The following is a 17,460-nucleotide window of genomic DNA, read 5'->3' as shown; positions in this document are numbered from 1 at the left end:
TACTTTGTAATAAAAAGAGAGAAATAAATACAACACCCTCGCCAAAACTCATTATTATAAATCTTTAGAGTGCTGAAATATATTCAGTGATCCTCATTGTTTCAAACAAGGCTGTAGATCACTAAATGGTCTTCTTGACTGTTGCGACGTGGCCTACAAAACAAACATGTTCATAGGATTAGAGACATACAGAGAGTTATATAAACAGATAGACGGATAGATAGATAGATAGATAGATAGATAGATAGATAGATAGATAGATAGATAGATAGATAGATAGATAGATAGATAGATAGATAGATAGATAGATAGATAGATAGATAGATAGATAGATAGATAGATAGATAGATACCTGTCTGTAGTTGTTGGAGGAAGCATTAGGTCTGCATAAGTCAGGTTGGTAATGTTTTCTTCAAACTCTGACTTGGACATTATTCTCAGGTTCTCATAGACCTCTTCTGTTAAAGTGACTGTAGGTCTCTGATCAGTTGAATTTTCATTATTATTCAATACCTGTTTTGTGAGTCTCTTTGTTGCAAGCTGTATCCTCCTGTGGACAGATAGGTTTCCAATATAGCTTTAGATAGATGTTAATTTAATCATAATAATGCTATGTTGGGTACACTTGCCTTAAAAAGAATTTAGCACCATGTATAGGATTGATAAACACTAGTCTTTGTAAATTGCTTATTTTACATGATTGCATGTTTGACGGACACACCGGAATCAAAGCAAAGCAAGACTGAACACAGTAAATCAAGATAGAGAACATGTTCTTGAGGGCTTTTATGTGCAGTTGCCTCACAGTGAAAGTACAATCTTACGCAATCAGATTACGTTTATGACAGTATGAACTTGATGTACTCGTAGTATTTCAACATACTCTCTGTGATGCGTAACAGCGGGCTGAAACCCTCAACCACATCCACTCACCTTTTAACGAGACAAAAGATTACTAATGTTACGGCAATTCCAAAAAGTAATGCACATGTGGCAGCCAGTAAGAAATGAGGATGGCCAGGTTCTGTAGAATTAACAAAGAAACAAAAAAGCAAATTATGTTCTGAATATCATAAAACCACACAACTCTTACTATTTTTGCAGTAGGCCTATATAGTATGCACAGAAGAACCTAGGACATTTGCCTTTTTTGATTCATTTCTTTGCATTCTACATTCCATTCTAAATTTTAATTACCTTCAACTTTCACAACTGTGACTGTTAGCACAGTAGAATTTTGATATCCAATGTCATTTTTGGCAATGCAGAAGTACTGTCCGTCATCTGTCTGATTAACAACTCTGATGACGTATTCACGACTGCATCCTACATAAGAGACGTTTGTTCTGCTGATCTTAAACCAGGTGTAGTTTGTCACAGCAGGGTTGGCATTACTGTTACAGGTCAGAGTTAATGAGTCGCCTTCTTGTATTTCTCCAGATGGGGAGACGGTTATTTCAACATTCTTTGGACTATCTGTGGAGAGAACAAACTTGTAAAGCCACAGAATCTGTATTGCAAGACAACTTTGAAATCTTTAGACGTAATGGTCCAGTTGCAATGACTGCATACATGTGTCAGTGGGTTAGTGAAATCATGTGTTTCCTCCTTTTGAAACTTTGTAATTCCTCATTTAACATGGTCATAGAGCTGTATCAAAACCTTATGACAACACTGGCCTTGCTGTCTACCTACATAGGCAGCTCCCTTCGCAGGCAGCATCTTAACTGAAATGGAGCCTTATAAGTGATTTAGAACAATCTGCATAATCAACATCCAATTAGATCTCCTCATGTGAATATCTTGGGTGATTGATTTCAAAAGATTTTGGTATTAGCATCTTGCTAAGCTAATGAAGCAATGCTCTAAAAAGCTTAAAATACATAACAAACAAAAATGTTGGTTAAAATAGTCCATTTTATTTGGACTGAACTATTTTAAGCTGAACTTCTACGTTTTTAATGATTTATATTTATAATCGAAGTTGTGTCATCCACCATCTAGGACAGATTTTATTCACTGAGCTTGTCGCAATGGATTCACAACAAATTGTACATCCGACACTGCCTTGAAATTTGGCCAAAAGGAATCTTAGAAGGCAGAATGATCATGCCGGCTACCTTTTGGAACAGTTTTGCATTTGGAGCATGACCACGAGGCCTTAAAATGCTGCCTACATGCAACTCACTAGGTGAAACAGAGCTAAATGTTTAAATGTCAAATCAACTGTTGGTTAAATGTGAACTCACATCTCACGTCAAGTAATGTTTCATTTGTTAAAGTTCTGTTGCTGTTCTTCAGACCACAGGAGTAGTTGCCAAAGTCTTCATGAGAGACAAAGGAGAATTTGAGCTCACTCTCAGTGGCGTGTGGTAACAGAAGGTTGTTTTTGAACCAGGTAAATGGTCCTTGTTTTGGGGTACAGTTTTCTGTGCCGCATGTCAGTGTCACAGAGTCCCCTTCATGGATATGTCCATTCGCCTTTGTCTTATCCACTTTTACTCTGAAAGGTAGAACTGTGAACATGGCATAGATTAATGAAATGTAGCCAGGAATGGACAAAGTAATTTGAAATAAGTCAGCAAGTGAAGACAAGAGCATACTTGAGATTCAATTTGAGTCAAGTGAATCAAGGTAAATATGACTTGTGAATAGAATTTCCAATCAAGCTTTAAGCCTCAGTTTGCCAAATTATGCAAAAGTGAGAATTATAATTTAACTTTTATTCTTTTGGATACATAAAATGTTAGATATGAAAAGAGCTTTAGCAAGACAAATGAGTTGGTAATTTATACATGTACACGTATACATACATATATATATATATATATATATAGCCTATTTATGTGTGTTTCTTCCATTTCTGAAGAAATTGTTTGGTGTGTTGGAAATGATGGCACAACAATGGTACAGTCATAATATTTGAAAAGTAGAAAGCAATCAGTTTCAAAACTGAACAGTTTCATTCAAAAACCCACATGTTCATCACTAGCAAAGATATTATTTGTATTTTTTATTGAAAAAAATATCATCTTTCATTTACCTGCTACGTTGAGGTTTATACCACCTGATCCAGTAAATTTTCCATAATACCTGTTTGTTGTCAAGCGAAAGAAATATCTTCCAATGTCTGTTTTGGAGACATTGTGTAATTTTAATGAACAGTTTTTGTCTTGGTTTGTATATACTGTTCTCTTTTGGTAAAGTTTGTTAATCTCTTCAGCACTGGAGTGATAGACAGCTATTCCATTCTGTGACCCATCTTGTTTTTGGTAAGTTTCTGGCTTAAACCATTTTAAAGTTCTAAGTGTGTGAGTATCTGGATATTCAAATGAGCAGCTGAAATCCACAGAAGATCCTTCAAATGCACATATTCTTACAGGACTGTATGAAACTGACCATTTGGACATAACAGCTGAAACACAAACAAAAATGTTTTTGTTATGGCTCCCATAAGTCCCCTTTTTTGCTTCAGGTTTTCCACACACTTTGAATTAACGACATGACTTTTCCATGACTTTTGCAGTTGTTTATGATTACTGGATAAAATAGTTTTGATGCAGACATCTTTACTTATCAATCATTCAGACCAATTTCTGAACTGCTAAGACTATAAGTATTTTACTATGCAGTAAAGTTGTAATCCATATTCAAATTTGGTTATATTAATAATAATTTGTATTTATATTTTCTTTCAAGGTCACAAGGATGCTTTACAAAGCATAGGCAAACACAGAAATTCACATATAAAATACTTTTAAGTTGTAAGCAAGCACATATAATCAATCAAAAACACACACACACACACACACACACACACACACACACACACACACACACACACACACACACAAACACACAATGAATGACAATTAAGGTAACTACTCAAAACCAAAACTCACCTGATAGATGCAGCTGCATTAATAGAATAATGTAAAGCATGTGGTCACTTAGGAAAAATGGTCAGATAAGAATAGTTTTTTCCTTCGGTGTCTCAGTCAATGTTAAAGCTTCAGTTTTACCCCACACCAGGCATAATATACTCATCACTTGCATCAGCAAACGGATGTCCTTGTACACTAGTGGGCAACTTCCTCAAATCTGCTTATGTAATTTAATTCCTTTATTCTATTCACTGCAAAAACTCTGTTTCTTAATAAGTGTTTTTGTCTTGCCTTCCATTACAAAAATATCTAAATATTCTTTAAAAAAGATCAATTTAGTTGACTAGCATGACAAATGGCATAAGATATTTTGTCTTGTTTTCAGAGCAATCTAATTAAATTTAATGAGGTTTATGCTTAAACAAGAAAAAACTATTTGCCGGGGTAAGAGAGATAAACTTAGTTCAATTGGAAAACAAGTTATGTCATTTTGATTAAATTATGCATAGTGTATAGCGAATACAAAATATAACATCAATGCAGAAGGCCATGGGGTCGCACGAGGATACATATACAAAAATATATTTTAATACTTGTGTGATTTGGACAGCAGTACTTTTTTTTTAAACTTTGACCATGGGGAGTACTACAGAAAGTCCCTAACTTTAGGATCCTGTCTTATCTACTTGGTATCTACTTATTTACCATGGCTATTTCAGTTAGGATCTCATTTAGGACAAAAGCTATTACAGAATAACATTTCCTAAGTGCATTGTCTTATCTTAACTACAGATATGAATAGAGTATTACAAAAGCATCCTAACTAGTCAAAAATCTTAAAGAAGTGCATGACGTCCTAACTGAAAACTTATTTATAACACTTTCTGAAAATGGCCCTACATTTATTAGTGTTACAAAGGAAGAACATCGATGTTTGATGGTGAACATTTTTTGGGAAAAACCAGATGAAGTGCTGCACTTGGATGACATAACACTCTAAATAATTACAGACTCCCACAAAATAGGATAATGCAATGTGACACCTGGCACTGAGTTGGACAATCAACGGGAGAGGGATAAACGGGAGACAGATACACCAGTGAGGTCAGAGAGAGAGAGTGAGAGAGATGCACAAGCTGTGCAGGGGAGGAGGAGCCCGCTGCCATCCGCCAAGAAGTAGAGGAACCTGCTGCCATCCACCAGGAGGCGAGGTCCAGTGCTATAGCCTGGTGTCATAGAGGACTGCTGCACAGCTGGCTGAGGACCAGTCGACAGCATGTTTGGGGACTGCAAGCCAGTTTTTTTCTCTCTCACTCGTCTCTTCTGCTCTCTCTTTCTCTCTTCCCTCTCCCTCCCCTTGTATCTCTCAGATTCTCAGGAGGCAGGGAGGACCATCGGGGGACACACGAGCTGAGCTGTGTGCGTGTCTGTGGGTTTTGCTGCAAAGCACTCTTTATGTTTTGTTAAAGTTAATTTGTGTAAATAAAAGTTTACGTTGACTGCTCATTTTTATTTATTTTCAATTTGTCCATTCAATTTAGTTTAGTTTTATCTAAAATGATGGTTGAAATACATTTAATGTAATTAATTAAATACCATTTATGTGTTTAATACTTTTAATAAATGGTATTATTAAAACATTTAATAATGCCCATAAAATTACATACAACAATAAAAAAATAAAGACAGAATAGATCAGATGCCTTTAAAATATTGTTATACTAAAGTACTACACTTCACATTTTTTAGTCCTCCTGCTGAGTCCAGGTGTAGCCTACTTCCCTAAAGTCAAGATAGTATTTTTGACAAACTCACCTTGGGCTGATGTGTCTTTTAACATTAAATTAAACATGAATAATAGGTGAATAGAAACGTCTCCCCTCACTTGTGTTCTTCATTGTATTTTCAGACTTTTTTGCCATTGAAACGCAAGTGCCAGCTTTACAGATAGCACACAGAGGTTGCTCTACAAATATGTGATATGTGAATATACTGAGTTGTACAATTTCCACCATTGTCTATTTCATCAGTCATATTAGTTTAAATGTCCCTGACACGTAATAAATTAAATTTTGTCTTGATATAATCTTTAGTTGGAAATGACTTTGCATAGTAAGTGTGAGTCTGATAAAACACGTGTTCGCTGTCCTTTTCTGCATATTGCGGTGCCGTTTTGTGGTCCGTTCTGCATAACGCGCCGGCTCATTTTTGCTTACGCTTGGTTCTCCCGATGGCCAGTACACCCCTGATCGGCCCAAAAATGCGTCAGCCCACCGAGAAAATGCCTGGTAGCCTATGCCAGATTACTGACTACTAGCCCTGATGGTCACCCTGTGTTACGTTATTGTTTGGTTTGTTAGTTTGTTTGTTCACAAATGCCATGGACTCGGCCAGTCTGGAAGGCTCAAGTCCGAATCAAGTCCGAGTAAAAATGCATCCGAGTCTGTGACAAGTCCAAGTCCATTAAAACTGGACTTGTGACTGGACTCGAATCCGAGTCCGAGCACCCCAACGCTAGTACCCACTATAATAATGTTGTATTTGAACCAGTTTTAATAATTGAATTATTATCTTTTAAATATATAAAATGTGTGACATCCTAAATATTCAACTCAATTGTAAAGCTATTTAATTCTTAAAATGTCCTCCTTTCTCGCCGTTCACGCTCTACACTCCAGTTGGTGGCGGTAATGCGCCATGAAGCTGGTTTGCCAACCACCAATAAAACAACCTCAATAGAAGAAGTATCGAACAGCTGGTCTGACGTCATTCCGCTGCGCCCAGATGCGTTCACCTGTTTTGTTCTTTTATTCCCAAATATTTGACTGAATTACTTTATAAGGAGAGATTTCAAGGTAAAGTGAGCGTTAGTTAACCATAGCTGACTGCTGCATGACTGTAGTTTGACATTTATTTTAGTCTGGAACTTTAAAACCGGATGATGTGCCATTTGAACTTCATTGATTTACCATTTAATGATAATTAATTGACCCATCATCACTTGCGCTTCATAAACATCCCGTGTATTAAGAGTTACTGCATACTAGTTAAGATCTGTCTTCTTTATTTATGCTTTTTGAAAATACTGTCCAGGTAGGCAACTCACTACATTTTGAGGCACTGCAATCGATGTATGTACTGATGCTTTGCTGGTTTGTTTATTTTACAGGAGACGCCCAGTATGGCGTTAAAATCTGGAGAAGAGCGCCTGAAAGAGATGGAGGCCGAAATGGCGCTGTGAGTTCTCTTCATTTCACTCATCTGCTGTTCTATCTGTAAATGTGTAGCATCATAATGATCCCTTCAGGATTGTGTTCTAGCAAATGGAGGGTGTAGAATCAAGTAATGCTAACTTTGTCCTTTTGTTGATGGATCTACTGTAGGTTTGAGCAGGAGGTGTTGGGAGGACCTGTAGCCATCTCTGCAGGTGCCCCCACAATGGTTGAAGCTGTGTCAGTGGCTCTGACAATGCCAGGGGTACCCATCATCAGGCCCATCATTGGCACAAACACCTACCGGGAGGTATTAATTACTGTTTACCCACAAAACTAATATTTTATGTTATATATTTTATACAGTGAGGTCATACAGTCCAAGACCACTAGTGAAAATGCTTCTATTTTGCATTATTTTCATTAAGTTAATACACTTGTTAACATTACACATCCGATTATAATTATAATAATTTTAGTTATAAGTTTAAATTAAAATGTAAATGAGCTTCAGAATTTCTCAGTATGACCCCTTTTGCTTCAATTTTACATTCATTTGGCAGATGATTTTATACCAAGTAACTTACACTGTATTCAAGGTATACATTGTTTCAGTTAGTGTGTTTCATCGGAATCAAACTCCATGACCTTTGTGTTGCAAGCACCATGCTCCATACCAGTTGAGCTACAGGAACAGCATTTAATAACAGCATGCATTCAAGCTGGCATGGATTTAAAAGTTGCAAAACACAATGATCCATGTTTATCTATCTAAAATGTTATATGTATATATTTTGTGTGTGTGTGTGTGTGTATATATACACACACACACACACACACACACACACACACACTGGTGGCCAAAACTTTGGAACAATGTTCAGATTTTGCTCTTATGGAAATAAATTGTTACTTTTATTCACCAAATTGGCATTCAGCTTAACACAATGTATAGTCAAGACATTACCGATGTAAAAAAAAAACAATGACGTGCAGCAATGACAGCTTTGCAGATCCTTGGCATTCTAGCTGTCAGTTTGTCCAGATACTCGGGTGACATTTCACCCCACACTTTCTGTAGCACTTGCCATTGATGTAGCTGTATTGTCGGGCACTTCTCACGCACCTTACAGTCTGGCTGAACCCACAAAAGCTCAGTGGGGTTAAGATCCATAACACTCTTTTCCAATTATCTGTTGTGTTGTCCAATGTCTGTGATTCTTTGCCCACTATAACCTTTTCTTTTTGTTTTTCTATTTCAAAAGTGGCTTTTTCTTTGCAATTCTTTCCATAAGGCTGCACCCCTGAGTCTTCTACTTACTATTGTACATAAAACTGGTGTTGAGCGGGTAGAATACAATGAAGCTGTCAGCTGAAGACATGTGAGGCGTCTATTTCTTAAACTAGAGACTCTGATGTACTTATCCTCTTGTTTAGTTGTACATCTGGCCTTCCACATCTCTTTCTGTCCTTGTTAGAGCCAGTTGTCCTTTGTCTTTGAAGACTGTAGTTACACCTTTGTATGGAATCTTCAGTTTTTTGGCAAGTTCAAGCATTATATCCTTCATTCTTCAAAACAATGATTGACTGACAAGTTTCTAGAGAAAGCCGTTTCTTTTTTGTTGTTGCCATTTTTGACCTAATATTGACATTAAGACATGCCAGTCTATTTCATTCTGTGGCAACTCAAAAACAAACACAAAGATAATTTTAAGCTTCATTTAACGTACCAAATAGCTTTCAGCTTTGTTTGATGTAATGGTGATTTTCTAGTTCCAAATTAGCAATTTAGCATGATTACTCAAGGATAATGTGTTGGAGTGATGCTGCTAGAAATGGGGCCTGTCTAGATTGCATCAAAAGTTACTTTTCAAATATTGATGGTGCTGTTTTTTTTTTTTTTTTACATCAGTAAGGTCCTGACAGTACTTTGTGATTAGTTGAATGGCACTTTGGTGAATTAAATTACCAATTTTCTTCCGAAACAGCAAAATCTGTACATTATTCCAAACTTTTGGACACCAGTGTCCAAATGCATCCAAAACGCATTGGCCATAATTATTGGCACCCTTTTATTCAATACTTTTTGCAAACTTCCTTTACCAAGATAACAGCTCTGAGTCTTCTCTTAGAATGCCTAATGAGGTTGGAGAAATCCTGGCAAGGGATCTGAGACCATTCCTCCATACAGAATCTCTTCAGATACTTCAAATTCAGATGTCCATGTTGGTGGACTCTCCTCTTCAGTTCACCCCACTAATTTTCTATAGGGTTCAGGTCAGGGGACTGGGATGGCCATGGCAGAACCTAATTTATTGGTCAGTGAACCATTTTTGTGTTGATTTTGATGTGTGTTTTGGATCATTGTCCTGCTGCAAGATCCAACCAAGCTTTGAAAGCTTTCTGGCAGAGGCAGCCAGGTATTGATTTTATCTGTTTGTATTTGATGGAGTATGTGAATTAAAGACACTTGAGTTTGTTGATGGATTAGCGCAGAGGCTTTTTTTTTTCTTGAAATCCTCCCAAACAGCTTGTGGTGATGTCTGATGTTTCTTTTTAGACTTTATGACCCCAAGACCTGCAATTCTCCAGCTGTGATTCTTGGAGATTCTTTGGCCACTTGAACCACCCTCCTCACTGTGCATGGAGGCAATATAGACACGTGTCCTTTTCCAGGCTGATATTTCCCTGATGGTGGAAATCAATGGTTTGGCTATTTTCTTATAGCCACTTCCCATTATACTCAACAACCTTTTGCAGCACATCAAAACTATATTCTTTAGTCTAACCACTGTGATTTATGATTAAGGGAATTTGGACTGTGTGTTACCTCATATTTATACCCCTGTGAAACAGGAAGTCATGGTGGAACAATTTCATGTTCCTAGTCACCCAGGTGCACTACAAAATGTAAAATGAATGGGAATATACTTCAGATATATTTTAGTCTAAGAATTTTTAGGGGTGCCATAAATTGTGGCCAATGTGTTTGAGAAATATATTTATTTAATAATGAGATATTTCCCCTCTTTCAATTGTTTTACTTGAATTAAAGGATATGGTCTGCACTTATACAGTGCTTTTTTTTTAACCTTCGAGGTTACCAAAGCGCTTTACACTGTGTCTCATTCGCACACTCATACACCAATGGATAGACTTTTGTGAATTTATTTTTTAATTAAAGATCAAAAGGATAAACAACGCATATTTTTTTTCACAGCCTTCTTTGCTAATATTTACCAAGGGTGCCAATATTTTTGGGAACCAGTAATAAATATATATATTAGTATGTTTTGTAGATATTAAGATATCCTGACTACAGATACACATGAAAATTAGCTCAAGTTTTTTTTTTAAAGCAGTCATCGATTCATCATTTTACAGGCTAATAAGTATTTTTATTGTATCTCATTAGGTCCAACAGAGTTTGGAGGCAAGAGCTACATTAGTTGGTCCTCTACCTACATTTGTTGGCCCTGGTACATCTTTTTAAATAAATATATTCTAGTTTTAAGGTTAAATTGTTCATTTAAGAAGTCATAATTGTGAATCTGCTTTTTCTGCAGCTATACCAGCAGTTCCACCTCCTCCAATGATGCGACCCGCATTTGTCCCACACATCCTACAGAGACCAGGTAATCAGAAGGCCTTATGTATTTAATAGGAGGCTTTTGTCTGGGATGCTCAAGTGAATCGATTTTTTTAATCTAAAGTGGTAGAATATTTTGAAGCCATGTGTGTGTTTTTTTTTTTTAACTGATATTTTGTAAGACATGTTGCTGCTTAATTTATGGCTTGTAAAGGGGTGGACTATATGACCAAAATAATTTTTATTTTATGCATTGTATTTAATTTTTACCACTATAACTATTTATGTGTACAGTTATTGCTGATTTTAAATCCAATGAAGAAGAAAAAAAAAGTGAATTTTTTAAATAACCATTTGGTATATATCCTATTTTGGGATAATACATTGAATGATTTTTTTTTTTTTAAAGGCACTTTGTATATGCAAATTAGATTATGTCATTCATCTGTTTTGAAAAACAAGTATGGCATTAGCTTTGCATTATGTAACATAATTTAAAAACTAAAGACTCAACTACATGGGCCATGCTCCAAGTCGACGTAAAATAGCAGCTGTTTCACCAACAGAAATTGCTTTCATCAGAGTAACAATTTGTTTATTTAAACTAAATGTGTTGAACCCATAAACATTTTACCATACTTTACAGCGCATATAATGCAGTCTTCTTCAAATATAGTTACCGGTATGCATTTTTAGAAATGCAAACCTCTCTCTATTTCAGCTGGCCAGAGAATGCCATTGATGCGTGGTCCTCCTCCTCAGGGCATGATCGCACCTCCTCTTCCCAGACCTCCACCTCCTCCACCCATGATGATGGCTCCACCCATGCCAGGACCTCCTCAGCCACCCATGGATCTAGTCGGACCACCCATGGGGCCAATGCCACCAGTAGGTATTTTCTGAATGGTAATCCTGTCAGCATTATGAATCTTGTCAGATTGTCACATCTGTGTCTTTGGCCAGGTTGGGAACATGAACACAATGACAGCAGCACCACCACGACCCATGACACAGGCCCCGCCGAAAATGACTCCGAGTGTAATACAGGCAGCCCCCACTGTGTACACGGCCCCCCTGGCCCCTAAGAGAGTTGACCTCAAGAGCCAGAAGCAAGCACGCATGGTAAAACATTTACACACACACTGATCAAAATTACCCACCACTGTGCAAAAACATTTGATGGGTGTTAAAAGGATATTATGCCAATAAATGATCATCATTTACTTACCCTCATGTTGTTCCTAACCCGAATTACTTCCATTAAACATAAAAGGAGATGCTAGGCAGAATTTTAGGGACTGACGGCTACGGTTGTGAAAAAAAGGTCCCTCTTGTGTTCAGTTGTAGAATGGACATTATAGGGGTTTTAATCAACATGAGGGTGAGTAAATGATGACGGAATTGTCATTTTTGGGTAAATCATCCCTTTAAATTGACATCCTGATAATAACTATATTAGTTCAGCCCTGTCTGCTTGTATTGTAATGCTTTCCTGATCAGCTAAATGGCCCTCCTCTCTGGCCTTTCCTCAGGAGGAGTTGTCTGCATTGGTGGCGGAGCAGCAGGCCGCAGTGATGGCAGCTGGGCTGCTGGATTCAAAGAAAGAGCAGGTCACAGATGAGAGCGTCATCGGGCCGAGTATGCCGGAACCCGAGCCTTCACAAGCAGAGGTACGGAAATTCAGTTTAATATTACACTTGCTCATGATGACCTTTTACCCATATTTTAATAGGAAGTGTGTCATTTCTGCACCACTATATTCACCAAATGTAATTGCAAAAATAAGGCCCTATATTAAGATCGCTATGCTTTAAGTGCAGCACTGTCAGTGGGTATGGCCATGACGTTTATGATTTTTTTATATTATTTATAAGTCCAGGCGCAGTGTTTCCCACATGATTTTGTGAGACTGTGGTGGGTGGACCTCGCACCTCTAGGGGTCCGGGGGCATGCTTGCCCTTAAGACAATGTTGTACATTTTAAGTTAAAGTTAAATTGAATGCATCAATCTGGTGGACTTTGAGAGCAAAATTAAAGGATAGATCTATGAAGAACATTGTGCTCTTGTAAACTGTTTTGTGCTCTAGTAGTAATTTAATCATAAACACATTGCTTGTATAGATATGAATGGTGATGACATGGCAAAAAAGTGGGAGTTTAACACAGTTCACAAATGGTCAAAACACAAAATCGAGCATACATTTGAGCCAGAGCTCGACATTAAGCATTGTCATGTGCTTGTCCTCTGGACAAGTAAATTGGTCATTCACTTGTCCGAGTAAAAAGGTGACTTGTCCGGAGAGAAAAAAGGACATTTAAGTTACATGCTCAAGTAACATGTCAAAGTTTATATTGTATATTTTTCGAAAATTGGACCGATGCCTAACCTAACAGTGTACCTATGCAATCAACTCCATTCGCTACGACAGAAATGTAAACTGCAGTGGGTAGGGGAGGAGACTTTTGTCATATTGTAATTATTTTATTTAGTTACATATGGTAGTCAAATAAAGAAAAGCCTCCATTTCTCCAAGTTCGACTCTGTGTTTACATGAATGCCTCACCAAGAAGGGCATTTTGACGTAATTTTTAAAAGTATTTGACCGTTCAGGTGCGCATTAGCGCGAGCATTCTCGGAACACATGTGCATGTTCAACATACACACAAACGACGCCTTTCAATCATACAGGGTGCAGCTGTTATTAGATCACTAGCGAATTATAAAATGACGTTCTCTTAATTACTTTCAACAGCAGAATAAGAATATGTACTTTTATAAAAAGTGACACAGGCTTAGGCTATCACAAATATAGCTGGTTAATTTTTTGTTATTGACGTTTTAATCAGTCTGCTTGTCCGGTCATGTAAGTAAAATTCTATTTCACTTGCCCCTTCAAAAATCCACAAGCGTTAATGTCGAACCCTGTGAGCAATCAAAGAAATTAAGTAAAAATTGTTGCCTGTTTTGAACTTGCTCCTCAGATGCTGAAAATAGTTATGTTGTCAGAGCCGCTGGTAATAATGTTAGATAATTGGTTCCAGTGCGTGTGTGTGTGAGCGTGCGTGCATACAGCAGGGAGTGAGCGATGCTTTACCTAAGCAAAGGTGCAAAACACAATGTTAGCGATTACGCGTGCAAAGGGCTGGGTCAAGTGCAGTTTCATTCAGAGGTTCTTCTCCGAATATTGTACCATCTGCATCCTATTATATATTCCATTACCTGTCAAGCAACATTGATATAAACGCCTCACCAAGAGTGAACCACATTATAGCGACCACGAGGAGGTTACCCCATGTGACTCTACCCTCCCTAGCAACCGGGCCAATTTGGTTGCTTGGGAGATCTGGCTGGAGTCACTCAGCATGCCCTGGATTCGAACTCTTGACTCCAGGGGTGGTAGTCAGTGTCTTTACTTGCTGAGCTACCCAGTTCCCCACGAATGGCTTTCTTAAAGTTATCTCTGCATGTTAAATGAGTAGTTCACACAAAAGTTTTAAGTTCAATCGACAGCATTTGTGGCATAATATTTATTACCACAAAAATTTATTTTGACTGGTCGTCCTTTTCTTTAAAGAGCACCTATTAAGGTTTTTCAAATATTACCTTTCATGTAGTGTGTTATATTGCTGTTTGTGAATGTAAAAAAAAGTCTGCAAAGTTTCAAAAATCAATGTGCACGACAAATGGAGTTATTGACTCCCAAAAGAATGAACCGATCCTGAACACCTGAAACAAGTCGTTAGTAATTCCTGTACTAACCTACGTAATTTGGTAACAAAAATCCCGCCTCTGGTCTTCATTGTCCCAGACTGGAACATCTGACCAATCAAAGCAGAGTAGACTCTCTGAAAGGAGGGGTTTAGAATGAATGCTTTAGAACGGATCATTGAATGAGTCGTTTTTGACACTGGGGGAAAAAAATGTAATGCTGCAATTTAAATTATGATCAAATTAAAGTGTTTTTTGACCTTGGATGCATGTAAATCTATTATGAGACTTTTAAAACAAAATTAGGCACGTTTAAAAACCATAATAGGTGCTCTTAAAAAAATAAAAAAAGCAATAATCTGGTGAGATTACAGTGAGGCTCTTACAATGGAAGTGAATGGGCCATTTATTAAATGTTAAATACTCACATTTTCAAAAGTATTGCCAAAAGACAACCAATATTTAATTTAATTTAATTTCTTAAAAGGGACAATACATATTAATGAACATTTTCACAAATGTAAATATGTCAGATTATAGCCTTAGGCTAATTTCCATCTGCAGACCCTCTGGCAGGTTGATGTTACACACAGAAATTAATAAATACATACTAATACACTATACACAGACTATATACAGAAAATGTGAATGTTAACATGATTTTAGAGTGATAAAATCACTTACCAACATTTTCTGTGTGAAGTTATAGCCAATTTTATTACTTGAAGATGTAAACAACCCCTAAAAATGACAATTTAAACAACTTCACAGCTCAAATAACATTAGTTTTAACATAAGAATTAATGTAAGTGTTTTTATATAATTATAAGCTTCACATTTTAAACCCTCCAAAAATTGGGCACATTCACTTCCATTGTAAATGCCTCACTATAATCCAGATTTTTTTCCGTTTTGTTTTCTTCTTTTTTTAAAGGAGGTATGAGTCAAATTGTGTTGTAATCAACATTATACCACAAATGATGTAAATTGAGCTTAATTTGTATTGAACCCGGAATATTCCTGTTGAAGGAGTAATTCACCTGAAAATTTAAATTGTAGCATAAAAACTGAGTTACTTTTTCGGTGTAAAAATACTTTCTCCTTTCCTAGGAGTGGCAAGAAAAGGTAACCCATAGGTTAATTTTCTTGAAAACTGTAAACACTGTCTCCATGTTTGTTTTGAGCGATGCGTCTCATGAGACAAAACAACATTGACTTGAACAATGGTGTAAATTGGGGGTGGGACTAAAACACTTTAAAACACATTTAAAAACAATGTTTATTTTTGCAATTCCGCTTGGTGGCGCCAGTGGCATTAGAAATTACACGCTTCAGCTTTAACCTGTACACTTGATGAAAAAAAATCATAATCTAAGAATATAAATTAAAGCACTTGGATGACAAGATAATTCTAGAAACATAATTTAAATATTAAAATGTTTGATGTTTATTTACTCTCTGTGTGGAATGGATATATTTCTAATAATGCCTTATCCATGCGTGGATAGCCTGTTGATAACAGCACGGAGGATAAGAAGAAAGGGAAGCAAGAAAAGGTGAAGAAATGCATCCGGGTTGCTGCTGGCGTCTCATGGGAAGACACAAGCCTATCGGAGTGGGATGCAGGTGTGTGACTGCTTTGACAATTCCATTTTTTTTATTTATTTTTATGTAGAAAGAAGCCAAGCAAGGCAAAATGAAATGATATTAAACTTTGTGCATCTGCTCTCTGTGTTGCTCTTGTTTTCTCAGATGATTTCCGGATATTTTGTGGAGATCTGGGGAATGAGGTGAACGATGACATCCTGGCGAGAGCGTTTAGCCGTTACCCATCCTTCCTGAAGGCAAAGGTTGTGCGAGACAAACGCACTGGGAAAACAAAGGGTTATGGCTTTGTGAGTTTTAAAGATCCCAATGATTATGTGCGTGCCATGAGAGAGATGAACGGTGAGTTAATGAGGTTACACCTATACAGAAAAATCCAGTCAGACAGAGCCATTTTAAATTTTATCTTGTCTGTATCTCCAGGGAGGTATGTGGGCAGCAGACCCATCAAACTGCGGAAGAGCTCGTGGAAGGATCGCAACCTGGAGGTTGTGCGTAAGAAACAGAAGGAGAAAAAGAAGCTAGGACTGAGATAATCCAACCGTACTGAAACTATGGACTTGATTTGTGTGCGTGTGTCAGTGTCAACAACGCAGAAGAAATATAGTGGAGTAGGACTGAGTCACACTCCTGTATTAAGGTGGCATCGTTGCAAATGAACAAGCATCAAATTTCCACATGGCCCACGATATGAATTTATTGCCCAGTGTATGTAAAATCGTGCAGATTCTTTCTCTTCTCCAAAATGCTCTTCAGAAAAATTTTCAGATATAAAGTGTGGTAATGAAACTGTTTTGCATGTCGGTTTTTTTCTTCTTCCTCATTTCTTTAAAAACAACAAAAGCAGTTAACTATAAAGTTCAGGAAGACCGTTACATTGGTTGCCATTTAAGGTTGATCTTTTCAATAAACTGTGGAGTTTAAGTTTACAATCTAACTGGTTTTGTTGTTTTCTTTTTCCAATCAAAACCATGTATGCCTCAGTTGATGTTTAAAAAAAAAAAAAACACCAGGTAGTGCAATTGAATTTTGTTATGAATAATGCATAATAATTCAAACCTCTTGTAAACCTTACATAAATCATAAAAATTGCATTTGTTTTATTTGGGGGAAATTAAAAAGCCTGCATTGTCAGTGGTGCTTACTAACCACATGCTTTTTCTTTCTAATCGCACACGCCCACTTGCATGCATTTCAAAAAGCCTCATTTCCTAAAGTTGTCAAAAAGCAGAAATGTCTCCTGCATCGATCTGTCTGAGCAACAATTGAGAATACACACATCACAACACCAGAATAAAATGCAAAGAAGAGCAACATGTGAGTTTTGTTAAGGATTTTAACATTTTAAGGACAGCTCTTTTAATTTTAATGACATCATGCCTTGCCATTTATAAGTCTGTGAAGTCGTTGACTTTCTGTTAGCATTTGATATTTGGTCACTATTTCATTGGTGGGAGTAAA

General features: G+C 37.0%; 3 protein-coding genes across 7 annotated transcripts in view; 2 read left to right on the top strand and 1 right to left on the bottom strand.

Moving 5' to 3' along the window:
• Positions 1-9: 9 nt before the first annotated feature.
• On the bottom strand, positions 10-4,037 carry cd22 (cd22 molecule). The gene is made up of 7 exons (XM_052146291.1): positions 3,903-4,037; positions 3,044-3,415; positions 2,250-2,516; positions 1,198-1,476; positions 934-1,024; positions 353-550; positions 10-153 (listed from the first exon to the last, which is right to left on the bottom strand). Exons 1-7 carry the CDS (start codon positions 3,940-3,942, stop codon positions 102-104), a joined length of 1,299 nt encoding a protein of 432 aa, XP_052002251.1. The 5' UTR covers positions 3,943-4,037; the 3' UTR covers positions 10-101.
• Positions 4,038-6,632: 2,595 nt separating this feature from the next.
• Positions 6,633-16,947, top strand: rbm42 (RNA binding motif protein 42). Its single transcript, XM_052146297.1, has 11 exons — positions 6,633-6,739; positions 7,054-7,121; positions 7,268-7,406; positions 10,512-10,575; positions 10,663-10,731; positions 11,407-11,573; positions 11,649-11,807; positions 12,218-12,355; positions 15,903-16,020; positions 16,147-16,341; positions 16,423-16,947. The coding sequence occupies exons 2-11, from the start codon at positions 7,066-7,068 to the stop codon at positions 16,533-16,535; spliced, it is 1,218 nt and encodes a 405-aa protein (XP_052002257.1). The 5' UTR covers positions 6,633-6,739; positions 7,054-7,065; the 3' UTR covers positions 16,536-16,947.
• Positions 16,948-17,234: 287 nt separating this feature from the next.
• The window catches only part of LOC127657466 (rho GTPase-activating protein 32-like), a 68,681-nt gene continuing 68,455 nt past the window's right edge, over positions 17,235-17,460 (top strand). For 2 of the 5 annotated variants that reach the window (XM_052146231.1, XM_052146230.1), the window contains exon 1: positions 17,241-17,316. In XM_052146231.1, the coding sequence (XP_052002191.1) occupies positions 17,298-17,316 (19 nt within the window). In that variant the 5' untranslated portion in view covers positions 17,241-17,297. Of the gene's footprint in view, positions 17,317-17,460 lie in introns of all 5 variants that reach the window. The other 3 variants (XM_052146233.1, XM_052146236.1, XM_052146238.1) reach the window with 3 other exon arrangements.

The sequence above is a fragment of the Xyrauchen texanus genome, chromosome 17 (assembly GCF_025860055.1).
Source record: "Xyrauchen texanus isolate HMW12.3.18 chromosome 17, RBS_HiC_50CHRs, whole genome shotgun sequence".
Taxonomy (NCBI): Eukaryota; Metazoa; Chordata; class Actinopteri; order Cypriniformes; family Catostomidae; genus Xyrauchen; species Xyrauchen texanus.
The sequence above is the reverse complement of the archived record's forward strand: the minus strand, read 5'-3'. Positions and strand labels throughout refer to the sequence as shown.